The sequence below is a fragment of the Pleuronectes platessa genome, chromosome 16, assembly GCF_947347685.1.
Source record: "Pleuronectes platessa chromosome 16, fPlePla1.1, whole genome shotgun sequence".
Classification (NCBI taxonomy): Eukaryota; Metazoa; Chordata; class Actinopteri; order Pleuronectiformes; family Pleuronectidae; genus Pleuronectes; species Pleuronectes platessa.
Window position 1 is genome coordinate 4,050,743 of NC_070641.1, and position 27,944 is coordinate 4,078,686.

The following is a 27,944-nucleotide window of genomic DNA, read 5'->3' on the forward strand; positions in this document are numbered from 1 at the left end:
ACTTTATTTCAACATTTTATTATTATCCAAAACAATGAGGTTTAAGTAAGTCTGTTTCCCTGGACAGGAGTGACAATCCACCTCTTCAATCTTAATTGCCCATGATCACTATCCTAAATCTCAACCACTGTGCCGAGTGGCATGATTACAGTCACTTTTTCACTTGTGTTGGTTAAATGCAAAGTGGATGTGTTAACCACGCATCTACCAGCAATCCGCTCAACAGGAAGAAATGATGCTGGGTATTGTGAGTCTTTGCCCTGTTAGCTCTAAACTTCTACTGGCTCTCGATAAAAATATCTGTCTTCCCAAAATACTGGCAACTACAGCACCATATTAATAAGGCCATGGCAAACTGAGCTTTTGACTCTCCTGAAATTCCCTCATAATTTGAACTTCTCATTAAACTTTCTCAGTATTCCATTAAAACACTAAACACTTTTATCCAAAGCGACTTACAATAAGTGCATTCAACTATGAGGGTACAAACACAGAACAGCAAAAATCATGTAGGTACAATTACTGAGAATAAACGGGTCCTTGTTAGGAATTCAATATTTTAGCTGTTGTGTGGGTCTGACTGTACTCTTTGCAATAAAGGCATTATACAAATGATTTATAAATAACCCTTGCTGCGTAGTGTTAATAATGAATCTTATAATTGTTCTGAATTCTAACTTTTGGTATTAAACCATTATTCCCTTAGATTCATTCACATCACATATATATCAAGCAGCTGTCTGATAAGTTCTGGAGGTCGGACAGAGTGACTTTGTTGACATTGTTTTGTTTCGTTGTTTTGGTTTTGAAGATCCTAATGTTTACACCAACAGGACATTGTTTGGGAGGGACATCATATTCCTTTCTCCTATGGCCCACATGGCATCAGCTGTGTCAAGGCCTTTCATGCAGAGAACATTTTGCTTAGCAACTATCAGAGTAGTAGGAGCGTCACGGAGAGCAGCTTCTTGTCACTTCCTGAATTCCAGTGCCCAGAGGTGTGGACTGAAGGCCTCAGTATGCTTCTCCGAGTCCGTTTCGGAATGACGGACGGACGGATCGGACGGACCCTTTTTGATTTATAGTTCTACGAGCCTTTTTGTTGTGAAAACAATTCACCGCCAGAACAGTAGATGGCGAAACGGAAGTCGAGCTTAGACAAGCCTACCTCATGAAGTATATAGAAGAAGTCCACGCTGGTTTATTTACGTCCTCCCGGCTCCTCACACACAGTGAACGATGGCAACTAACAGAAAAAGGATGTTGATGACGCGACAGTTTTTGCTGAATAAAGTGACACCCAGCGGGTCAAAATGCTTTTGTTATCGTGTCTTAGCGCAGCGGTTCCCCGGTCTTGTTTCCAAACTGCGTTGCTAATTCAACAGCTGCAACAGCTTGAAGCTACACGGAGGCAGCTAGCTTCCCCCCAGCTTCCACACACAGTCAGCACGGACACCCGATACTAGCTACTACCAAGTGTTTGCTTCTAACCTGACGGTGTTTGAGAAACAGTGTCATGAGAGCCGTGGGATTAAAGTCAGCGGGTTTTTGCGCTGTTCCCACCGCAGTTAGCATGGTGGCTAGCCCGCTACCCCCGTCATCAAAGTTCGTTATAACCGTATGTGACCGTACACACATGCTGTAAGTGCTCTAACCAGCCACCGTCAGCCGGACAACGCCGCTGGCTTAACACACTTTAATCATAGAGTCGTAGTTGTGATTTTGGTTTATTGTGATGTAGGGAATGGAACAGGAAGTTTCCATTCCGAAATGCTGGCGTTAGCGGACCAATCACAGCCAAGTGCTATCCGTGGGCTGTCCGTCATTTCGACGTATAGTTAGAAAAATGAGCGCGGCACGAAAAGCTCTCCGAGGAGCCTCGGAGAGGCACGCAGAGGGCGTTCCACGTTGGAGAGGGCGGTCCTATCTGTCCGTGTCCGTCAAAACGCAGAAGCATACATTGGCCTTTAGAAAAATGAGCGCGGCACGAAAAGCTCTCCGAGGAGCCTCGGAGAGGCACGCAGAGGGCGTTCCACGTTGGAGAGGGCGGTCCTATCTGTCCGTGTCCGTCAAAACGCAGAAGCATACATTGGCCTTAAGCCTGTGCACCAACAAGGGAGAACCAAATTGATTTGTGGCGACGCCCCTCCAATCTTTTATAACCAATCACATTAAACTACTGTTATCATTATATCAAACCCCTTCTGCTCGGGTTCATTATTAACAACCTATTGCTAACTGATTTAGCCTAGGCTGTGATAATTGTCCATATCTATGTGTTGTTCAACTTTCATTGCATCTCAATAAATACTTAAATTGGACAGCTCATCTCTTATTTAGGATAAACCAACACGCCTGACATCCTCAGTCACATATTCATCCCATATAAAAGAACAATTTAAAAGCTGTTTTAACTGCTACTTTAAGATGAAAAGGACATTTGTGAAAATTTACTCTGAAAACCTCACGTCATTCTTTAACGTCATCACCTGATGGGCTCGTCCAATCACAGCCTCGTGAATGCAGAGTCTGTCTGCCGCAGATATGAGAGGCTCGTGTTAAGTTTGTTCTGTACGAGTGACTCTGTTTTCGGTGTAAATAACTTGCTGAAGTCGACACAACACTGTTTCCCTGGAGGGGAAGATGAGTGCGTTTGAAAGTAAAGCCGCGGGCCCGGTGTGGAGGAGTCGAGGCGGAGAAGACAGGCGCACAGTCCCTAAATTAAGGTCAGACCCCGCTAGAGAGCGAAGCCATTGCTAACTGCTAAGCTAACTCTCAGATCTGAAAAACGTGCAAACAACTGTGGTATTAGCGCGAAAGTCGCTGAAAATAGAATAAAGCATCGAGTGCTTTAGCGATCTAGTGCATGTTTAAATATGTAGGAACTACTTAAATCTAACATTTTGTTCTCTGTAAGTTTTTTCATAAACGTGACTTTTTTTCTCGGTTTGTATTGTTGTCGGAAGCTCTCCGTCTCTTCACAGCTCTGATGAAAATGGCCGGCGGAGGGAGGCTATGATTAAAGAAGAGATGTGCTGTGCTGTTTAAAATTCATCCTCCAGCTTTACTTTATCTAATCTTTTTCATCGTTGTGTTTCACAGCCTGATTCCCGCAAACAAGGAGGCAGTCACTGCACATTACGGCGAGACCCGCTGAAAGTTTGCATTTGCAGTGCGGAAAAACGATGCCCTTCTATGTAAGTATCTGTTTAGGATTTTTTTTTGCTGTGGATCTTCCAACGGTGATGCAGCGAGGCTATTTCCGTTCATTAATAATAAACTCATGTTACTCATGTTGTTTTCCAGCTGCCTGTACTATGACGTAAGACCCACTATGAGCCAGTATGAAGGAGCTTCCAGTACATCCAACCGGACCTTGCATCAGCATTGAGGAGTTCAGGAGTCAGCAGAGAAGAAAGAGGGTAAGGTTAGATTCATTAAATAATTTTTCAGTAACATGTATAGGTGTATGTTGTCATTGAACTTTGCTAATTGTACTGATTGTGTTTACAGCTGATTGAAGCGGGACAGATGAATTGGATCCATCCTTCCACAGCCAGGAGCTCACCGACCTTTGTGCCACACTTCAAATATGACTAGAAGCTACACACCACAGACGTCTACACACTGGGGCAGATTCGGACAGAGTCCCACAAAGAACATATGACCCAGAGGCTGCAAAGAGACATTTCAAGCTTCACCTGATTAGTTTTTCACTCGCTAGGCCAGTTGTGTTTATAGAATATTTGTGCTGATTCTAAATAAAGCTTTGACTCAACATATACCTCGCTCATGTTTTTTTACCTGTACAATATGTTCAAATAACATCAAGCATCATCTTAATAAACTGCAGTGCTTTTGGTAAAGGCTTACTAATAAATTATAATATATATTAATATATATATTATTAGTACAACTATATATTAATTTATTGTTAATATTGTGTGGAAGGGGCTTACCCCCCTGTGTACTGCAATGACCCAGAGTGACCAATAGCAACACTTCTAGCAGCCAATCACGAGTGATTTTTCGTTTCAAGGGTCTGTGGTTTCCTCCAATGGTGAATCGAGAGCGGCTCTTACCAGAGGCTTCGCTCTGAGTCATATGCTAATTAGATCACACCTTCACTCTGCTCCAAGGTTTGACAAATTGTGCGTTCAGTGATGGCAATCTGCATAGCTTGGTTGTAACAAGTGGTTATTTGAGTTACTGTTGCCTGTCTATCATCTCGAACCACTCTGCCAGGTCTCCTGCGATCTCTGACATCAACAAGGCATTATTGTCCACACAACTGCCGTTCACTAAATTTTTTCTCTTTTTCGACCCTAGAGATGGTTGTGCGTAAAAATCCCAGTAGATCAGCAGTTTTTGAAATACTCAGACCAGCCTGTCTGGCACCAACAACCATGCCACGTTCAAAGTCACTTAAATCTCCTTTTTCCCCATTCTGATGATCCGTTTGAACTTCAGCAAGTCGTCTCACCACGCCAAGATGCTTAAATGCATTGAGTTGCTGCCATGTGATTGGCTGATTAGCAATTTGTGTCAACAAGAAATTGAACATGTGTGCCTAATAAAGTGGCCGGTGAGTATATATATATATATATATATATATACATGTGTGTTTACGGTTAATATTACTTTACAGAAATCCGAAGGAATGTTTGTAACAGAAAAAAGACAGTTTGTTAGCTATTAATATAAATAAGGGAAATATATTAAGAAGCTCTATGTTTGATTTTATTCATGCTAAGATCCTAAAAGCAAAGGATCCATACTTTTTATCCACTGATTATGCGGTTTAACAATGCTATGCAATGTTCTTTTGACACTGATGCAAATCATCAAATCGAAAATCTGTATGTGCAGTAAACCATCATGATTATACAATTGCATATGTTACCCCCAACTCTTTGCTCATGCTGAAGCCCCGAGTGGAGGCGTCCTTCATCTGACACCATTGGACTAAGATGGTTTTGCGGGTATTTGCTCATATTCGGGACCTTGAGTCTAACTTGGTTTTATTATGGACTCTTTTGTAGATGGTCTTGTCGTGTGTCTCCTTAGGTTTGTGTTTGGTATTCTGTTCTTTTTGAGTTTTCAGTTTCCTGTCGTATTTTGCTCCTTGTGTGTTTCCTACTTTACTTCCTGTCTTTGTCCAATTACCCCTGAACTTTACCTGAATTAAAGGACACTTTTGGTTATACTTTTGGCTCTGCATTTTTGGGTACGCTTGCTTCCAAAAAACTTGACAGGGTCCCAGTTACCAACATGTAATTCCATGCACGATAAAAACCCAATTAAATACAGTGGGGTCCCAAATTCTGCAATCCCAATTGAGTGAGTAATCTTCATCTTACCACTGTGTCGAGCCCCAACATTATGAGCATGATGAAGAAGCAGACAGACCACAACTGAGGCAGGGGCATCATGGCCAAAGCCTGAGGAAATGCAATAAACGCAAGACCAGGTCCTTAGAGAAAATAAATAAAATATTAGTTGTCATCCTCTCCACTGCCTCATTTTTTATCTATCCCCATTTGCAATGAATATGTGAGGATAGTTAAATTCATGTTTAGCACTGACATTAGCGTCATGGTTTGAATCATACCTGAATCGACAACCATGTTGATGGGAACATCCTGAGCCTGAGCCATGAAACCCAGAGCTGAGAAGACAGCAAACCCAGCAATGAGGCTGGTGCAACTGTTGAGCATACACAACCACAAACTGTCCCTGCACAAAGACACACACACACACACACACACACACACACACACACACACACACAGCTTATCAAACAGAGGAAAGGGGAGCAAGATAATAAATTCACTCTGTCCTTAAAAATAACCCAATCTGTACTGCTGTTGAATCTCACATTGTGCTAGAGTGACATATATAAAGATAATTAAAAAACATAAAGAGCTGACAGATGTTATTCTGCATTGATTGATTTTTCTCTTCAGTATTGTTAAGATATAATCCACAAGTTCGTATTTCTTCTAGCATCTTTTGCCTGTATTTGACATCAGCAGTAGAAACAGATTGGAGTCCAACTGGGGCCTAACTGGTGAGAGAAAATTACACACATGTTATTTACTCCCTAATTGTTCAGCTATCAGGTTACCTCATGAGTTCTAACACAGATTGATTCAGGAACATTCCATAAATGGCATAAAGTTATGGATGTATTTCTCTGAAAAGTTTGAAATCAGTGTAATGCTCTTCATTTGTGTTGGAGAACAGGATATACAGTCTCTGGTGTAATAGCAGATTCACGATTTATTTAAGGTTTTAATTCAAATTCAAGCACAGAGCATGTCAAGACAACACATGAAAATAAGAAAGAAAACATCCATGACATCCGTGCTATGTCCATGGACACTTCGGTGTTGTATACTAAATTGATTGAGGAACACTTCGTCATGATTCAACCATTTATTGCTAAAATAGGAATACAGGTATGCATGGCCTGGATGGCTCCATTCTTTGGATTAGCCATTCAGCATGCTAAGATATAACAGGGAACACGTGCAAAACCCACAAAACAATGGAAACCCAGCGCCAAGGTGGAATAGTAATATCTATTTATAGCCGTAAGCATGCTGCAGACCTCGGAAATTGTTGACTAAAGCATGCATTCTTGCCTTCTGAGAGAGGTCATTGTAGTGATATATGAAATATCCATGTGTAAAAGCAAGCATGCTGCTGACTTCTAAAATGATTTGACTAAAGAATGCTAGCATGCATCCTGCAAGACGCATGCTACTGTTATATGAAATATCCGTTTGTAGCAGTAAGCATGCTGCTGACCTCTAAAATAATCTGAAGAAGGCAGGCATGCATTCTGCGAGAGGTCATACTACAGTACGTAGTTCAGGTGAGAACTACTGCTGACATTGCAGCTCTCTTCTGCTCTTTCTTCTGACCCTTCCTCGTCATACTGAGTTTCGAATAGGGCTGCCGTGATTCGTCGACGTCATCGATTACGTCGACGCGGAAAATGCGTCGACGGCAATAAAATGCCTCGACGCATTTTTTTAAAAAAAATTATGAATTTAACTTTTCGATTTCTAAAAGATTTCATTTCAATTCATTATAACAAATGTTCTTCTTTCAATATCCCTACGTAATTGCTGCGTGCATTACGTCAGTCGTTTTCGGCACCAGTCAACGCTGAACGCACCAGTTTTAAAAAATCATGGCGGAGGCAGCAGAGTCCGACTTGGTTCCGAAACGTTTCCAAAGACCCAAGGCTTCAAAAGTATGGGAGTACTTCAACGTATCACCAAACGATAAGGTGGTTTGTAGACTGTGCAAACTTTCGATGGCATACCACAAAAGCACCAGCGCTATGCACGAGCACCTGAAGAGAAAACACACCGGCGCTATTCTGGAAGATGGACCGCCAGAAAAGGCAAAACCACCGTAAGTCGACTTTCACCGATGTCATTGGCCGATGTTTGTACATTTGTATTTGTGGTTAAACCGCTGGGCACGTGCCGCGGCTGGGGGAGCAGTCGCCCCGGCGCTGCGGAGGGGAGAGCGCCCGGGGCGACTGCTCCCCGGGCGCTCTCCCCTCCGCAGCGCCGGAGGCTCGGTGTGCGGCCCGCCTCAAGTTTTTTTGGGGGGGGTCCGTCGCCGGTGCAGAAGCAAGCCCTGGACGCGTGTCGGGTCCTTCTGGCGGTCACCTCAGCTACGGCGCGCGCTGGGGGAACCCTCCGTTTGCGGGGGTTCCCCCTCCGGGTTTTGAATAATTGTGATCAATAAAATGAAAGGTGTAATTAAAAGGATCATAGCGAATATTACTGTCTTCATTATTGCATGTTAAATAATTATTATTTATATAATTATATTTATAATTATGATATATTTGTTTTTCTCCTCTCTTTCTCTCAGTATGAGGCAAAGCCACGTGAACGAATTCCTGCAAAAGAAGGACTGCTCACCACAATTTGCAGCAGCTCTTACTGATAGTGTCCTCAACATGATCATCAAAGACATGAGACCCCTGTCAATGGTGGAAGATGAGGGTTTCCGTGCTATGGTGAAAACATTCCAACCAGGCTACGTTCTCCCTAAGAGAACATGCTTCACAAACATGATGGAGAAGAAATATGAGCATGAATTCCTGAGAGTCAAACTTGCCCTCTCCTCATCCAGATCCATGGTCAGTTTAACCACAGATGCATGGACCAGTATTGCCACAGAAGCATACTTGGGCATAACCTGCCATTTTATTAACAATGACTGGGAGCTTGTAAGCTATAGTTTGACTACTATGCCACTTGAAGAGCGACACACTGCAATGAATATTGTATCCTGGATTGAAACAGCAATTGAGAAGTTTGGAATTCCTGCAAGTAGAATCAAGGCTGTGGTGCATGACAATGCAGCTAATGTAGTAGCAGCCATCAAGTTGTTAGAAGAGAGGCATGGGATATCTTCAATCCGCTGTGCTGGCCACACATTACAGCTAGTGGTAAATCACGCATTGAAGAATCCACAAATTAACAAAGCAATTGGAGCTGCCAGGTGCTTGGTGGAACATTTTAAAAAGAGTGAATTGTCCAGCTCAAACCTGAAAATAAAACAAAAACAACTTGGCAAACCTGAACACAAACTGATTCAAGATGTTAGTGTTAGATGGAACAGCTCTTACTACAGTGCCTTGCATAAGTATTCACCCCCTTTGGACTTTTCTACATTTTGTCATGGTATAACCACAGATTAAAATTTATTTCATCGTGAGTTTATGTAATGGACCAACACAAAATAGTGCATCATTTGGAAGTGGGGGGAAATATTACATGGATTTCACAATTATTTACAAATAAAAATCTGAAAAGTGTTGAGTGCATATGTATTCACCCCCTTTACTGTGAAACCCCTAACAAAGATCTGGTGCGACCAATTGCATTCACAAGTCACATTTGCAAGTCACATAATTAGTAAATAGGGTCCACCTGTCTGCAATTTAATCTCAGTATAAATACACCTGTTCTGTGACGGACTCAGAGTTTGTTGGAGATCATTACTGAACAAACAGCATCATGAAGACCAAGGAGCTCACCAAACAGGTCAGGGATAAAGTTGTGGAGAAATATGAAGCAGGGTTAGGTTATAAAAAAATATCCAGAGCTTTGAACATCTCTCTGAGCACCATAAAATCCACCATAAGAAAATGGAAAGAATATGGCACAACCGCAAACCTACCAAGAGGAGGCCGTCCACCCAAACTGAAGAGTCGGACAAGGAAAAAATTAATCAGAGAAGCAACCAGGAGGCCCATGGTTACTCTGGAGGAGTTGCAGAGATCCACAGCTGAGGTGGGAGAATCTGTCCACAGGACAACTATTAGTCATCTACTCCACAAATCTGGCCTTTATGGAAGAGTGGCAAGAAGAAAGCCATTGTTGAAAGGGATCCATAAAAAATCCCGTTTGGAGTTTGCCTGAAGCCATGTGGGAGACACAGCAAACATGTGGAAGAAGGTGCTCTGGTCAGATGAGACCAAAATTGAACTTTTTGGCCTCAATGCAAAACGCTATGTGTGGCGAAAACCCAACACTGCCCATCACCCTGAGCACACCATCCCAACAGTGAAACATGGTGGTGGTAGCATCATGCTGTGGGGATGCTTCTCTTCAGCAGGTACAGGGAAACTGGTCAGAATAGAGGTAAAGATGGATGGAGCCAAATACAGGGAAATCCTTGAAGAAAATCTGATGCAGTCTGCAAAATACTTGAGACTGGGGCGGAGGTTCATCTTCCAGCAGGACAATGACCCTAAACATATAGCCAGAGCTACAAAGGAATGGTTTGGATTAAAGAATGTTAATGTCTTAAAATGGCCCAGTCAAAGCCCAGACCTCAATCCAATAGAGAATCTATGGCAAGACTTGAAGATTGCGGTTCACAGACGGTCTCCATCCAATCTGACTGAGCTTCATCTTTTTTGCCAAGAAGAATGGACAAACCTTTCCATCTCTAGATGTGCAAAGCTGGTAGAGACATACCCCAAAAGACTTGCAGCTGTAATTGCAGCGAAAGGGGGTTCTACCAAGTATTGACACAGGGGGGTGAATACTTATGCACCCAACAGATGTCAACTTTTTTGTTCTCATTATTGTTTGTGTCACAATACAATTTATTTTGCACCTCCAAAGTACTATGCATGTTTTGTTGATCAAACGGGAAAAAGTTTATTTAAGTCTTTTTGAATTCCAGTTAGTAACAGTACATAATGGGAAAAAGTCCAAGGGGGGTGAATACTTATGCAAGGCACTGTATATGATCAGCCGCCTGCTAGAGCAGAGGTGGCCTGTTACAGCAACTCTGTCAGACCCAGATGTTACTAAAAGAGCAAAGCATTTCCTTGACCTCAAAGCTGAACAGTGGAGCCTGCTGGAGGAGCTAGAACAAGCTCTCAAGCCATTTGAGTGTGCTACTGTTTATCTTAGTGGGGGGTCATATGTGACCCTCTCCTCTCTACCTGCACTCATTAAAGGACTGATGAAGTCCACACAGAATGCAGCCTTTGACAACACCCATGTTCAGGCATTTCAGGCTGCTGCAGCAAATTAAATCTCAAAGAGGTGGGAGGTTGAGATGGCCTACAAAGATGCTGCTACAAACACCAGTGTAATTGCAGCTGCCCTGGATCCCAGGTTTTGCAGACTGAAATTCCTGTCCCCAGATGAAAGCCTGAAACTGCAGGTGAAAGTGCAAGCCCTTGCAATAGAAGCAAAGAGGAGAATGATAGAGAGTCAGCAACAGCAGCATACCACAGAGGCCCAAACATCAGCAGGTGTTACAGAGAAGAGGTCTGTGTCATTGCTGGACACATTGCTTGGGTCGGACTCAGACGAAACCTCCAGCCAGAATAACAGTGGGGACGAGGCAGATGTCATCAGTCATTCAGTGAGAGAAGAGATTCTCAAGTATTTTGGGGAACAGCCTCCGCCTAAAAGTACAGATCCTCTGCAGTGGTGGAAAGCAAATGAGGCAAGGTTTCCCTCTCTGGCTGTTCTGGCAAAGACTTATTTGTGTGTACCTGCCACATCAACACCTTCCGAGCGTCTCTTCTCCGCAGCTGGAAACATAGTTTCCAAGAAAAGAGCTAGCCTGAGTCCAGAGCATGTGGACATGCTGACATTCCTACATTATAACACACATGTCTAACTGACGTTAGAGTCGGATTTTGAGCTGGACACCATTCTTTATTATACTTTAAACATGTTGCACTTTGTTTAGTATGCAGACGTAACTTTTTTATTTTGATAAGGGGTTAAACTTTGATATCTTTTTGAGTTGCACTGCTGACTTAACTTATAAGCCCTCTTTTTTATTTATTTTTATCACGTTGGAGTTGCTAGTTTAAACCTACAGTTTTGCACTTTGATATTTGAGCCTGTTTACATTTTGTTTTGTGCTGCATTATATGATGACATACAGTTTGTTGTTGTCAAAATAAAGTTAACTGAAATGAAATGGTCAATTTGATTTTTTCCGAGGAAAATTAGTCGTTTAGATTAATCGACTAATCGATAAAATAGTCATCAGATTAATCGATAGAAAAATAGTCGTTAGTGGCAGCCCTAGTTTCGAAGATGCAATCTTCTTCGGTGAGGGATCCTGTGTCTGTCCAGAGATGAGACACAGTGAGTGTGGAGATGGTGAGTAGTCTCAAACAACGCTTTTAGTGCTCATAACCGTGCTCTGCACATGGTTGATGTACTGTGTGTCAGGTAAACTTTCCAAACACTGTTTAAAGGCCAGTAGAAAATTGACAATACTAATGCACCATTGCAATAAACCAATGTATCAGTGGAACCACTACTAGCCACAATGGCAGAACATGATTCTGCCTTTGTCACTCTGAACTTTTAGAGTAAGACTGAAAAACTATTCTGGTTCTGTTTTATGGGGTCTGTTGTGTATTGCCTTTTACCTGGGTTACCCCTGAGTTTTCAACTTCCTGTTTTATTTTGAAATTATGTCCCTTGTGGGTCTGTAATTTAAAGGGATAGACAATAAATACAAATTTACTCATCATCTACTCACCACTATGCCGATAGAGAGGTGGGTGAAGTGTCTGAGTCCACAGTACACTTTATGAGTATCAGGGTAAACAGTTTTAGATCAGAATCCAATACAATTGAAGTAACTGGAGACCAAATCTTCAGACATAATAAAACAACAGAAAAACCACAACAGGCCTCCATACTGCTTGTGTATCATCCAAGTGTCCGCAAGCTCTGACATTCATATTTGAACAAACACTTTGTGACGTCCTGTCATTTTAGTTTGTTAATTTCAGTCTCTTTGTATTTTCTGTTTCCTGTTTTATTTTGTAGTATCTGTCCCTTGTGTGTGGTTTCAATCTTCACTTCCTTTCGGTGATTGTCTTCCCAGTCCTCATGTGTTTCACCTGTGGTTAATTGTTCCTGCCTTCCCTCTGTGTCTCTATTTAAGCCTCTGTGTTCCCCAAGCCCTTTGTCGGTTTGTACTCGTTGTTGTCTACCCGTTTCAGATATGGTTTGTCTGTTTCTGCTGTCTCGACCAGCTTCACCTGCTTCCTTGTTCTCTGTGCGCTTTGTCGCCAGAACGTACCTGTTAGTGTTTTGTTTTTGTCTTGTTTAAAGCCTTTTATTATATTAAATACCTTTTTGTTTGTAACCTCTGGGTCCATCTCCTCCACCAAACCGTGACACACTTCCCCAACCCTTCCATCGGCATAGTGGTGAGTAGATAATGTGATATCTGGGTGAACTATCCCTTTAACTTCCTGTCTTTGTTCTCTTTCCTTGGATTTTTCAGTCACGTTTTCTATCCTATCTTACTTGCTTGTGTTACCTAGTATTTTGTTTATTTCTTAATTTCGTTTTTTTTGGACCCCCCGTTTGCTTTTGGTACCTCCTTTTTTTTTTATTGAATATTTGCTGTTATTTACCATCCAGGCTCCTGTGTTTGGGTCTTTCCGCATTCCCATGCATGACATAATGATCAAATGGTTTACCTGTAACAGTTGTTGTCTACTTTGTTGTAGCTGCCCAGAGTGATTAAGGTCCCTGATGCAACACCATAGGAGAAGAGGACCTGAGCGCAGGCTTCCATCCACACCTGATTAACAAAGGTAAAAAAACATGTGTCATAAGGTCATCGTTGTCATAGCACTGTGTCAAAAGAACTGCAGTTTCATCGCCCTACTTTGCACATCTACAACAGTAATTGGCCAAAAGTAAGTTTGACTGGTCAACATGAAAAAATTTACAATTAAAACATTCAGTCCCATTTCATAATGGTGTGTTTTCCAAAATGCCACATTTCAGTTTTTTTTTTTTTGTAAAACTTATCTATTGTGTCTCACCTGAAGGTCTGCCAGACGAGAAGGTTCTGGATAAAGGTAATAGACCACACCCTGCCAGGCTCCGGGCAGTGTCAACCCCCTGACCAGCAAGATGGCCAACATTACATAGGGGAACACCGCCGTGACATACACCACCTGAAATTTCAGTAGTTAGATAACATTCTGTCAGGCTACAGAAGAAATGCTCCTGATAATGTTAAGCTGGTTATACACTGTACGATATTTGAAATGCTGTTGTCAAATTCCAACTTGTACTTTACGAGTAAACACTGTACGGTCCAATCGTCTGCCACAACCTGACTGCTCACACTGTATGTGTAAAATGCCCATGTGCAAAGCTAAAGAGCCCTTCTGGTGACATTTTTGGTACAAAATATTACATGGGAATGGTAACTAGAGAATAGATCGGGCGCCATAAAGTGACTCTGATTGAGCCTTTTGTATAAACACTTGCAATAATTTAACAATAAAAACAAAGGGCTCTATTCTCGCGCACCATGCAAAGTGCAGTTAAATGTCCAGAGCTTGACTGTGTGCGCGGGGGATAGGATGCGTCTCGAGCATCTGGAAACAGTATTATGGGTGTGTTGAGCGTTGACAAAAGTAGACACTGTAGTTTTATACCTTCATCCTCCTCTGTTGGAATATAAAGCCAGCTAATGATTACAATAGAGGGGCCTAAATATAACCCCAGAAGCCTGAGCCAGTTTTCAGAAGTTGATTAAAATGCGCCAGAATTTGTTTGTTGACCCCCCGGAGGTGCAAACCTCTGTTTGAATTCCAATTCTGGCCTCTCATTGTCTGAGTACCAAGAGACTCTCCCTGATAAAAAGAGTCCTTGCTCTAGACCTTTCCAAGTCTTTCCATATGACCTGGTCACAAAAGGGAGAAAAACCTTTGTTTTCCTTTCAGTTTTGTTTTTAACCTTTCCTTCGTTTTTAGTTAACCTTTTATTTAGCACTAGGCCACACCTCTTGCACAGCAGGTCAAGGTTACAGACTATTATCAGATCCACAGTTAGCTGTTTTTGCCTGCAGAAGGATGAAAGACTTTGTTGACGACCGAATTAAGCTTTTGTCAACATCGCTGATTCCCACCGCTTCCAATGAGGAAACCAGGTCATCGCCGCCATTCCAGGGTCAAGATAATGGCCCCCGCCTGATTTCTGCTAGGTATCGCGCTGATAACGCATGGACGAACTGCGGAGCAGCACCATGTAAGAGGCTTGTGTCTGGGCAGAGACTAGTTAATAGTAAGGTTTGATTTGAATGCAATATTGTGTCGGATTGCTGGATCGTCATTGTTGCGGTGTATTAATTGTGTATAGAGTCCGCACTTTTACGCAGCGCCGGGGCAGTATAAGACTTGGCATTGTTAGAGCAATAGTGGGTATTTTAAGCGTTGGAAGACCACTACCCTGGAAGAATCCCAGATCGCCCGCCTGGTTACCGTGTGGTTAAATAACCGCCTTTTTTCCACGACGTTGATATAGAACTCCTCTTTATATTTGTGTGTTTGATGTCTTTCTTCTCTCCTAACCCGCTTGCTCAGACACATGTATTCACACCTATGAACATTCAGGGGACCAGACACTGTGACCAAGCCGCTTTGTTCATCCATCGCCAGTTCTGTAACTAGAGTCACGTGTAATGTCACATTGTCTTTTCTTCTCGATCTTTCTTTGGTTTATTCAGCCGCCATATCGAATTAACCAATACGACGTAAACCAGTGTGACCTTGTGTGCCATCTTTATCCCCCATCCTTCCTCTCTCGCACACACAGACACACAATCACACGCGCACACACACACCATGGAAACTACATGTGTTTTATCATTAGTGCAGTTGCTTGTGTTGGTAGAGTATTTAGTACACTGGACATTAGTTGAATTTAGTATTATTGATGTTACTGTTTTTAAGAAATTCTATTTGTAAGCAAAGAGCCAGTGTTTGTGATTATTCACGCATACTTGTGTGAATAGTGTTGGATTGTGACAGTCAGTGCTCAGATTCAAACCTTCACAAAAATATGAATATTGCATATTGATATTGTAAATTGAACGGTTTAAAATGAGAGATTTTTACAGTTTGACTATTGTTCCTCCTATAGTCAGAAATGAATCAGAGTGTCCGACGGTGGGTCTTGAGCAATAAATCGCTGCTCGCTCCCCCCTGTACACCCCACAGCATAAGATGTATACCAAAGCTGAAGATTGAAGGACTCTTTTAATAGTCATATTACTCAGAAATCGGGACAAAACCAGGCTTAAATCGGATAGTGTATGCCCAGCTTTTGGCCCTCTCCCAATTCCTCTTCCTTAGCCCAACCCCTAGATATAAAGAACCCTTTGCTGGGAGTGTCCCCTCCAGCCACAGGAAGAGGACCAGATAATATGTACTCTGTATGAATATGTATGAATATTTGGCTTAAGACCTCTGTATGCTTATACGAGTCTGTTACGGACGGACGGACACGTTTTGATTTATAGTTCTCCGGTGCTGAAAACAATTCGGCGCCAGAACAGTAGGTGGTGCAATGGAAGACAAGCTTAGAGAAGCCTACCTCATGAAGTTTTAAATGTAGAAGAAGTCAATGTTTGTTTATTTTCTTCCTCCCCTCACACACAGTGAACGATGGCAACTAACAGACAAAGGCTGTTGATGACGCGTAGAAAGGACAGTTTTTGCTGAAATAAAGTGACACCCAGCGGGTCAAAATGCTTATGTTAACGTTTCTTAGCACAGCGGTTTCCCGGTCTTGTTTCCGAACTGCATTGCTAATACCACAGCTTGAAGCTACACGGAGGCAGCTAAATTCCCCTCCAGCTTTCACACACAGTCAGCAGGGACTCCCGATACCAACGTCTACCAAGTGTTTTCTTTTAACCTGACGGTATTTGAGAAACAGTGTCATGACAGCCATGGAATTAAAGTCGTGGGAGCGCAGTAAGCATGGTGGCTAGCCCGCTAGTGCCGTTATGACAGGTCGTTATAACCGTATGTGACCATACACAGATGCTGTCAGGGCTCTAACCAGCCACAGTCAGCCGGACAACTCCGCTGGCTTAACACACTTGTCACATTAATCGTAGAATCGTAGTTGTGTTTGGGAATTGTGATATAGAGAACGAAACAGGAAGTTTGAGGTCCGGAAATGATGTCGTTCGGAAATGCTGTCGTTATCGGACCAATCACAGCCAATGGCTATCCGTAGGCTCCCCGCCATGCCGACGTGTAGTTAGAAAAATCAGAGCGGCAAGAAGAGCTCTGGGTGGAGCCCAGAAGGCAAAGAAGGCGTTCCATGGCAAAGAAGGCAGTCCTATCTGTCCGTGTCCGCCAAAACGGAGAAGCATACATAGGCCTTTAGTTATTGCCTATAATATGGATAAATATCTGTTTGGACACATAGAATGAGATAAACCCTAAGAAGAGAGATGGGCTCAAACCCTTACCCTAGAAAAAGTTATGTATGTTAATATAACATAAATATAATAATATATCAACATCTCATTACACAAGAAGCATGACGTTTCCATGATCACAACCTTTTGTAGACCTGAACTGACAATACCAGAAATGCTAGATACAAAAAAGGTGGCCATTTCATACACCTAACAACATTTCCACCAAAAGTCGTACATAACAGACCTTTCCTGTGGAGCGGACACCTTTCCAAATGCAGAAGTAACAAGCCACCCAGCAGGCCAGGAGACACAGCAACAACTCCCATTTCACTGTGCCAACCTCGTCTATTCCTCCAGACATGGACAACACTCCTCTCCTGGGGACACAAGACAGACTGGTGGTTACACATCTGTTGAATAACTTTCTTCCAGAAGTACAGAGTACACTTTACACATGTAATCCATTACTGTCACCCTACATAATATATAATGATCTTAGTGTTACATTAGACTCACTCCCAGAACTCAGAGGCCGAAGACTTGGTGAGATTTTCAGGGGTCCAATTTACTGACAGGTTGCCACTGTGTACTGCAGTCCAGTTTGCAGATGTGAGGTCCACACATCTGTCTGTTGAAAGGAAAACAAATAATTATGTCCATTAGAATGTAAGAAGCTGTGCATACATGGGACTGTACTTCCCACTCAATCAAATGTGAAATTGGGCAAACATGAAGCTGAACCCCACTCCACCCCTTCTCCACCTTTAATTTAACAATATAAATAGGTAGAGTCCAACAAAAATGATTTATACGGCATCCTGTCCATTGGGACCAAGAAAGAAAAATAATTGTGATAGTTTTGCAGATGCAAATGAGGAAGAGTCTGAAGCACACAGTAAAGAAAATAAAGAAGTTAAACATTCGGGTCGATGTCAAGCAGATCCCTACTGCCCAGTGCTTAAGTGTAGTCAGAAAGGCTGGAGGGGCAGCAGGGTCAAATAACTCTGTTTGAAGAAAGAGTTGTATTTCATGTGATGCTGTCACAGGGGTAAATGGTCAATGGTCTGTATTTATAAAGCGCTTTCTAGTCCTGATGACCACTCGAAGCGCTTTACAGTTTTTACATTCACCAATCACACAAGAATTCATATACTGCATCTATCTGCAGCACTTTCTCTATGAGAAGGGGCAAGCCGCTGGGGTATTGGGATCATGTGAGAGAGACTCTGATTGCATAAAAGAGAGCAAGGAAGGTAAAGGAATTATTTTGTATTTGGGTGTAGTGGACATTCCCAGCCCAGCCTTAGCCAACATTGAAGTAGGATGTTCAGGATAAGGACAAACCTGCAGGACAAATTGATCCTATGACTGATGTTGAAGTGTATTCAATTGGTACTGTTCGAAGGAGATCAACGAGCAAGAGATATTACAAACACATGTCAAAAAACCACATTCCATTTTTTACTGAAACCCTGTTTATTTTAGGTCTGAAACTATATAACAATAATATTGCTTTCTAATTGCTTTCAAGTGATTTGACAGGATTCCTACACATAACTTAATAGAAGCTAAATGGAGAATTTAGAAGCCATTTACCATATAAATGCAAACAATAAACTGAGACTATTAATGTCATATTGTGGCAAGACAAGGAAAGGCAGAGACGCAGGTACTGTTTACTGTGGTTTATTCAGAACTCACATGTTCCCCATACGGGAAGTATATATAGCTAAAGCCTCTAACATTACCCATCAACCCACTGGGTGAGAGGACACACCCCTGAGTGCACGCCACACAGCCCCCCCCCCGAACACCCAGAGGGAGAAAAAAAAATGGGACAAAGGTCAGTACCTCTCAGGGGGTTTAACGAGGCGACCATAACGGCTACGCCGACCCCCGTCCGCAAACGCAGGGGTGGAACAGGCAGAAGGGACATCATTTACAACAGGCACAGGATCAGGAGGCACAACTGGAGAAAACAACACAGGGGTCTTAGAAGGGGGGCGACCACGACGGGGAACCCGGGCCGGTAGCACCTCTTCGCCGGCCAACAGATGAGCTGGCTTAAGCCTGTCTAACGAAACGCGCTCCCTTCGCCCGCCCATGTCCAGAATGAAACTTTTAGAACCCGCCTCTAACACTCTAAACGGGCCGTCATACGGGGGCTGGAGGGGAAACCGGTGAGCATCGTGACGCACGAAAACAAACCGAGTGGTCGCGAGATCCGTTGGCACGAAAGACCGAGGAGAAAAATGATGCACGGGCACCGGTGCACAAGCGGCCTGTGACGCAGGACGCGCAACAGGAAACGGAAAGGGGGCCGAGCTCTGAGGCAGAAACTCCCCTGGGACGCGGAGCGGCTGACCGAGCACCAACTCTGCAGGCGAGGCATCCAGGTCAGCCTTAGGAGCCGAGCGCAACCCGAGCATCACCCACGGCAACCGATCCAACCAGTTCGCGTCTGAGAGCGCAGCCCGCAATGACGCCTTAAGCGACCGGTGAAAACGTTCACACAAGCCGTTAGCCTGGGGGTGGTAGGCAGTGGTACGGTGAACCTGTGTGCCCAGAGACTTTGCTAGCGCCGACCAGAGATCTGAAATGAACTGCGGGCCTCTGTCAGAGGTGATATCAGACGGTGCACCAAAACGTGAGACCCAAGCTGAAAGAAAAGCGCGTGCCACGTCCGCAGATGTCGTGGAAGACAGAGGAACCGCCTCTGGCCACCTAGTGGTCCGATCTACCATGGTAAGGAGATGTGTAAAACCCTGGGAAGGGGGAAGAGGCCCCACCAGGTCGATATGCACATGATCAAAACGCTTGGCCGGAATCAAAAACGGCTCGAGGGGCGCCCTAGTGTGCTGGTGAACTTTTGCGCGCTGACACGCCACACATGTGGCCGCCCACTCTTTGACCTCTTTGCGAAGGCCAGGCCACACAAACTTCGAAGACACCAACTTCACCGACGCCCGGACACCCGGATGAGAAAGAGAGTGCACCATATCAAAGACCCGACGGCGCCAAGCAACCGGCACCACCGGGCGGGGGCGGCCCGTGGAGACGTCGCAAAGGAGGGCAGGCCCACCATTTTGCACCACTGCCTCCTCCAGCTCCAGACCGGTACTCGCAGCTCTCAGTGCAACGATACCCGGGTCCCCAGGTTGATCGGCAGCCAGTGCTGAAAAATCAACCCCAAGATGCACAGGGCACACCAGCACCCGCGACAGGCAGTCTGCCACCGGGTTCGCTTTACCCGCCACATGTTGGATGTCCGTTGTGAATTCGGAAATCGCCGCTAGATGGCGCTGCTGGCGAGCAGACCATGGCTCTGTCACCTTCGCCATAGCAAACGTCAATGGTTTGTGGTCAACATAGGCTGTGAAAGGGCGGCCTTCCAGCAGGAAACGGAAATGACGCGTAGCCAGGTACAACGCTAACAGTTCCCGGTCAAACACGCTGTATTTTCGCTCACTGTCTCGCAAACCGCGGCTTAAAAATGCAAGGGGCTGCCACGCACCCGCAACACGCTGTTCAACCACTGCACCGACAGCCACATCCGAAGCATCGGTCGTGAGGGCGATGGGCGCCCGAGACGCGGGGTGCGCCAGAAGCGCCGCGTTAGCCAGGGCAGCCTTAGCCCCCTCAAAAGCCTGGATCCTCACAGGGGTCCAGTCAACCTGGTCCTTGGCTTTCTTAAGCTTCAAAGCACCATACAATGGTTGCAGGAGTTGGGCCGCACGAGGCAAGAAACGATTGTAAAAGTTTACCATGCCCAAAAACTCCTGTAGCAACCTGACCGAGACCGGACGGGGAAAATCCGCAACTGCATGCACCTTCGAGGGCAAAGGAACCGCACCCTGCGACGAAATGCGATGGCCCAAAAAGTCTATGACAGACAGCCCAAACTGGCACTTGGCTGTGTTGACAATGAGACCATGTCCATCAAGGCACTGGAAAACCTGCCTAAGGTGCGACAAATGCTCATCAACCGACGGGCTGGCCACCAAGATGTCGTCCAAATAGACGAAAACAAACGCGAGGTCACGTAACACCGAGTCCATCAAGCGCTGAAACGTCTCTGCTGTGCCTTTAAGGCCGAACGGCATTCGCAGGAACTCGAAAAGCCCAAACGGTGTAATGACTGCAGTCTTGGGCACGTCCTCTGCCCGCACAGGCACCTGATGATAACCTCGCACCAAATCGATTTTAGAAAAAATTGTCATGCCCGCCAAACGAATCGAAAAATCCTGAACATGCGGAATGGGATAACGGTCATGGGACGTGATGTTATTTAAACGGCGGAAGTCACCGCACGGCCGCCAAGACCCGTTCGCCTTGGGCACCATGTGGAGCGGCGAAGCCCACGGGCTGTTGGACCGCCTAACGATCCCCAAACGCTCCATGTTGGCAAACTCCTCCTTCGCGGTGGCTAACTTCACGGTGTCGAGTCGACGCGAACGTGCGAAAACGGGCGTACCCGCAGTGGGAATGAAATGTTCCACGCCGTGTTTAGTAACCGCGGCAGAAAATGCGGGCGTTGTCAGCGAAGGAAATTCCGCCAGTAAGCGCTGGAAGACATCCATTGACGCCGCAAAATTAGCGTGTGTTAACGGCCCGGGTCCCCCTGTCTGACACGGAAAAGACGAAAAAGACACAGCATCAATGAGCCTGCGATTAGCTACATCCACTAACAACCCATTAGTGCACAGAAAATCTGCTCCGATAATAGGAACCGTAATGGAAGCTACAACAAAGTCACACAGAAATTTGCGTCCATTGAAACACACAGTCACAGACTTTGTACCAAACGTCTCTATAGCCGAACCGTTAGCCGCTGTCAGACGCGGACCACTGCCACAGGCCGAGAGGTCCGTAGCTGCAGGAGGGAGAAGGCTCTTCTGCGAGCCGGAGTCCACCAGGAACTGATTACCTGATATGGAGTCATGAACGAACAGCAGCTCCTCTTGCTCGCCAGCGCCCACGGCTGCTACCGAGCGCCGGCTCTTCCGTTTCCCGGTGCCTCGAACGCGCACGGAGGAACGCAGCGGCGCGCCTTGCTGCCGAAGCGCTGATGGAAGAAACACAGCTGGCCGCGCTGTCTGCGGGTGGAAACTGCAGCCGTCAATGCCGGAACCTCGTCCTCCAACGTCGGCTGCAAGGACTCCACGGCCACACTCTGCACGGAGACGTTCCTCGAAGTCAGCAGGATCCGGTCCGCCTGCTTAGCCAATCCATGGAAGTCGCCGGCCGCCAAACAAGAAGAGTTGGCGAGGGCTGCGCGCACCTGCAGCGGGAGCTGACGCAGAAAGATGTGCGGGAAAAGGAAACCATCATCCTCGGAGCCCAGCAACGACAGCATCTCGTCCATCAGGTCCACTGCCGAACCATCGCCCAAACCGGGAAGCGACAGTAGCTTGTCCGCTCTCTCCGCGGCTGACAAGCTGTAGCGCCGGAGGAGAAGCTGCTTGAGGGCGGCGTACTTTCCGCGCAGCGGCGGGGCTCGCAGGAGCTGCATCACGCGCCGGGTGGATTGCTGGTCCAAAGCCGCGACCACCAAAAAATACCTGGAGTCGTCTGCCGTTACTCCTCGCAGATGGAAAAGAGCCTTGACGTGCAGAAACCACGGCGCGGGGTCGTTCTGCCAAAACTCCGGCAGTTTAACGTGCTCCGCGGAGCTGGTCGGTCGCGGAAGCTGCGGCGCCATGGTCGTTGTGGAGACACGGTCCACGGGCGCCGGGGAAGAAAATACGTCTTCCCCCGATGAGGAAGGGATACTATCCTCCTCTACCTCGAACATGTCCAAAAAACAGGGTCACCAATGTGGCAAGACAAGGAAAGGCAGAGACGCAGGTACTGTTTACTGTGGTTTATTCAGAACTCACATGTTCCCCATACGGGAAGTATATATAGCTAAAGCCTCTAACATTACCCATCAACCCACTGGGTGAGAGGACACACCCCTGAGTGCACGCCACAATATTTTATTTTTCTTTTGATTATGGTGGCAGCTAATCAAGGATGTGCTGGTGGACTGGGGATCGTGATGGTGTATCCTGATCATGGATCAAGAAGTGGGCATTGGTGGGCAATGCCCGACCTAATTTCTACTTTGCCCACCCAATTTGTCAACTTTCTTGTGACAGAGCTGAGAGAGATGGTTTACAGAGAGAAAAGGAGGGGACCCAGGACCGAACCGTGAGTGGAAAAGTTTCTCACACAGATCCTCTCCAAGTTACCCGGTAAGTGCGGCCATTGAGATAAGATGAGAGCAGTGAGATTGCAGAGCCTGACACACCAAGATCCTTAAGGGAGGAAATAAGGATCTGGTGGTTGACTCTGTCAAATGCAACAGAAAGGTCTAGAAGGATGAGGACAAAGGAGAGAGGGGCTGCTCTAGCAGTGTGAAGTTTCTCTGAATAATGTAGCATGACCTCCAGTCCTTAGTCCAGGTGTTCCAAAAGTGGGGGTCCTGAGAGTTGCAAGGCCAAAAGAAAGTCCTAACTAAATAGACATTCCAAGCAGCAGCTCAAAGGGTATCATATGAGGTGGCGTTTTTAATTGCACAGGTAAAAAAGCCACAAATAATCGGCGAAACGTTAATTAAACCTACTTACAAGTGGCGCCTCACGTAAATTCCATACACTGTACTATTCACAGAGAATCTCTTGCAAGCAAGACACTTGAACCAGAGCTCAAACATATTCTTGACATTGCGATAAAAATGGTCAACTACATAAAAACACGTCCACTCAATATCAGACTTGCTCTTGCAGGGAAATATGCTGAGCCGCCTGTATCAGCTGCGGGACGAGGTGTGCATATTCTGATTGAGCATGGATCCCAGCTCGCTGACCACCTCACTGACCCTGACTGGTTAACAAGGCTGGCGTACTTGTGGGGAAATAGTTTTTTAGCCGGTTCCAGCTGAAGTAAAACAGCCCCAAAGCATGATGCTGCCACCACCATGCTTCACTGTGGGTAGAGTGTTCTTTGGGTTAATGTGCAGTGTTGTTTTTGGGCCAAACAGACCTTTTGGAATTATGGCCAAAAAATTCAACCTCGGTTTCATCAGAACATAACACATTTTCCCACATGCTTTTTGGAGACTTCATGTATGATTTTAAAAAGTTTAGCCGGGCTTGGATGTTTTCTTGGTAAGAAAAGGCTACTGTCTTGCCACTCTGCCCCATAGCACAAACGCATGAAGAATACGGAAGATTGTTGTCACATGTAGTACACAATCAGTCCTTGTCAGAAATTCCTGCAGCTCCTTTAATGTTGCTGTCGGCCTCTTGGACGCCTCCCTGACCAGATATCTTGTTGTCTTTTCATAAATTTTGGAGGGATGTCCAGTACTTGGCAATGTCACCGTTGTGCCATCTTTTCTCCACTTGTTGATGGCTGTCTTCACTGTGTATCATGGTATATCTAATAGGGATGAGCGAGTACAGCATTATCTATATCTGTATCTGTTAACCATATGAATTATCCGTATCCGTATCCGTACTCTGAGTGGGCGGGGCCTAACCCGGAAGTGGGTGTGATTTAACCCGGAAAAGGGCTGGATTTAACCCGGAAGTAGGTCGGGTTGTCTTGAAACGGGCGTGGCTTTAACCAGTATGTTATTTTAAGCATGCAATTGATATGGGTTGATCAGAAATTGTTATATTTATTGCTGATTAAAAAACTATTACAGGACAGCATCAGCATTGAGCTTCAGATCAATGATTTTGATCACAATAGCAAACGAACTATTTACAGAACAAGTTTTGCAACAATGAATACAACACATGCTGTTGCAATTATGAAGTGAAATGTAATAACAAGTGTTGTCATACTCAACATAACTTTCTTTTTTAACTTTGAATTTTTTTTAATTTATTTCCAGACCCTCTTTGTGTGTGTGCGTGTGTGTGTGTGTGTGTGTGTGTGTGTGTGTGTGTGTGTGTGTGTGTGTGTGTAGCTTAATTTGTAATATTTTTTATACCACTACTACCTAGAAAGTGTCAGACACTCAGTGCGTGAAATAAAATAAAACTGGTTAGAGCCAACTGACGGTTTTAAAAAAAACAAAAAACTCCAACGACCGGCAGAGAGAGGGAGAGAGAGAGAGAGAGAGTAGCCAGCCGTTAGAGAGTAGTCAGACACTCAATGCGTGAAGTAAAAAAAAAAAAACTGTTTAAAAAAAAAAAAAATCTCCAACAGGCAGAGACGCAACGCGAATCGCTTTCTACCAGCACCACGTCTGAACGAACCCACGTTTAAAAGAACTCTACTGGTTAATAAGTAAGTACAAACTGAAATAAAAACAAACTTCAAGCTGAAGAAACCCTAAACGTTAACGGAAAAGACCCGCGAACCTGAGTGACTGAGAGACAGAGAGCTGTTCTTTGAGTGAGTGAGCAGAGCGGTGTGTGAAGGGGAGGAGCGCTGTGACGCTGTGTGAGGATTTTCATTCAGTCCGAGCCGGATATTGACTCGTATTACTCGTATAATACTCGTGCTCGGCAAAAGTGCTTTATCCGTATCGGATACTCGTTTCAGCCGAGTATCCGGCTCATCTCTAATATCTAATGCCTTGGAAATTATTTTGTACCCTTCTCCTGACTGATACCTTTCAACAATGAGATCCCTCTGATGATTTGGAAGCTCTCTGCGGATCATGGCTCTTGCTGTAAGATGCAACTAAGAGAATGTCAGGAAAATCATACTAAAACAGTTGAACTTTATTTGGGATTAATCAAAGTAACTGTAAATGATGGCAGGTGTGTACTCTACTATTTAACATGAGTTTGATTGATTGGTTAATTTTGAATACAGCCACATCCCCAGTTATAAGAGGGTATGCACACTTATGCAACCACATTATTTTAGTTTTTTATTTTTAGTTTCCCCCCTAAGGGATTTCAGTTTGTTTTTTCAACTGATTTGTTCACGTTATAGGTCACATTAAAGGTGGAAAAAGTTCAGACAGGATTTATCTTTGTCTCATTTGTTTACATCACAAAAACCTTGCATTTTAACAGGGGTGTGTAGACTTTTTATATCCACTGTATCTCATTAGTAAGTTTAAGAAATTAAAGTAATGTTTAGGCTAAAATAAATAACCCTAAATTTGTATTACATGGCAGCAGTAAGGTGTTTGCTGCTAGTTATGCATACAGATGCTCACAGACGCGCACAGGCATCACCTGCATACTTTTTTATACTTACAGCATATGCTCACTCATCCCTGTTGTTTATACAGGGAGTTTCCCTGTATTCTGGATATATTCTATTTCTTAAATTGCTATAAAATAATATCTTGGCTGTGTTGTGCAATAGTAGTAGTAGATTTGACGTTGGCTAATTATTAATAATCATGAAATATGATTATAAATGAAATTATTTATTAAAAATAATTAAAAATTATAAAGCTATTAATTAAGAATAGTAAAATAATTAATTAGAAATGATACGGTTATCAATTAAGAATAGTTAAATTATTAATGAAAACAATAAAATTATCAATTAAGAATAATGCAATCTATAATTATTACTTATCGTCACAGGGCACCACCCTGGTTACAGGGACCAACAAGTCAATCTTTAAAGATCAGTCTCAAGTGATTAAGAATTAAATTAATAATCTCAATATTTAATATTAAAGATTATATAATAAACAATGAAGGGTTTTAAGTTCGAGCACAGGCTATAGTTATCCAGCTGTATTCATATACATATGCAAAAATAAATCACAGAATACAAATACTTTAATTACAAAAGGATTTATTAAAAAGGGAAATAAAGTTAATGTTATTCAATGATTCTCATTTAACAAACTCCAATATTTCAAAGATGACAACAGCAGCAGCAGCACTTATCACAATTTAGAAATACATGTAATACTGAGGTATCTATGTGTGCGTGTGTGTGGTCGTGTGTGTCTGCCTGTCTGTGTCTATGAGTGTGTGTGTGTGTGTGTGTGTAAGAAAGAGAAGGGGGAATGGCAATGGCGTAATGACGCGGTCACTTGGTGAGGTAGTCTGGCCGAATTCAAGATGTTACGTTCGCGTAATTCAAAATGGAGTTTTACGACCCCAGTGACGTTATGATAAAATGGCGGTAGGCAACGTGTGTTGCACAAAGAAATTTCAGACAAAGAGATTCTTATCTCGTGGTTTTGGCGCCAAAGGGCGTCGAGATGGATTCAGGCTCTTTTAGTCTAGATTTATCCATGTAACATGAAATGTATGAATGGAGGTCGGGACGTGTGTTTAGGAGGAAAAAAAAAGAGAGAGAAGGAGAGAGAAAGAAAAGCTCTCAAAACATTGTCAGGGACAAGGTTACAGGGACTTCACCACTCGGTATCCAAATTGGCGTTATATACCGATCTTTTGATCTGTAAAGTCTCTGTAAACCTAGTCGGACGATAACAGTGCTACCGGAGGCTCTTCGTCACAGCGCGAGGCACTTTACAACATTCGACAAAGTAGACAAAGGAACCGGATGTGACGTGATATGATACGATCCGCGCGCGTGATGATACGCGCGCGGATTTTCCGGAAGTCCAGTGAATGATCGTGGTCTTCTAAGCTCCGCTCCGCTGTTGTGGCAGTGGGAGTCGCGCTGAACCGGAATCGAGCGAATTTTCTCTTGCTCTTGGAACGGAATTAACCTCGTCCGTCTTCTTCGAAGGAATTATGCTTCTTCCATCTGCAGGGATGAACAGCTGTTTTGGAGCCATTTGTAGATCGTGGAAAAGAAAGTCTGTGTGAAACTCGGCCTGCGAGTGAGCTTCCTGTTGCGCGACCTTTTCAGGTTAAAACAAAAATAGTCTCTATCAAAATAAACTTCGACTTAAGACAAAAGAAATAAAGAAAAGAAAGATGAACTTAAAAAGAAATGTTTGTAATTGCCCCCTTTAGCAACTAAATCATCTAGCAAGACCGGGAACGGTCTGTTGAAGTCTTCAGATTAACCTGAGAGGAGGGCCAGCCTCCCTGAGGGGGTTCATGGGTCAGCCAATGGAATGTCAGAGTTCAACTCTCAAGCGGGCGGGGCTTGGAAATCCGCAGGGGTCCCAAAGGATCCCCAGGACATTTTCCACTACCAGGGGGAGACTCCTGACCTGCTGAGGTGTCTGCTCCCCCACTCAGGAGCACTTTTATGGTCGATTGGCATGTGAAACA

General features: G+C 44.3%; 1 protein-coding gene and 1 long non-coding RNA gene across 3 annotated transcripts in view; one reads left to right on the forward strand and one right to left on the reverse strand.

Moving 5' to 3' along the window:
• The window catches only part of LOC128458997 (sodium- and chloride-dependent GABA transporter 2), a 51,590-nt gene that overhangs the window by 13,914 nt on the left and 9,732 nt on the right, over window positions 1-27,944 (reverse strand). For both annotated transcript variants that reach the window (XM_053444081.1, XM_053444078.1), the window contains 6 exons: window positions 17,293-17,404; window positions 17,021-17,153; window positions 13,373-13,507; window positions 13,022-13,125; window positions 5,612-5,736; window positions 5,361-5,473 (listed from right to left, as the gene is read on the reverse strand). In XM_053444081.1, the coding sequence (XP_053300056.1) occupies window positions 5,361-5,473; window positions 5,612-5,736; window positions 13,022-13,125; window positions 13,373-13,507; window positions 17,021-17,153; window positions 17,293-17,404 (722 nt within the window). The remainder of the gene's footprint in view (window positions 1-5,360; window positions 5,474-5,611; window positions 5,737-13,021; window positions 13,126-13,372; window positions 13,508-17,020; window positions 17,154-17,292; window positions 17,405-27,944) is intronic.
• Window positions 2,503-3,782, forward strand: LOC128458998 (uncharacterized). The gene is made up of 4 exons (XR_008342081.1): window positions 2,503-2,726; window positions 3,103-3,197; window positions 3,307-3,422; window positions 3,514-3,782. It is a non-coding gene; the product is annotated as an uncharacterized LOC128458998 (long non-coding RNA).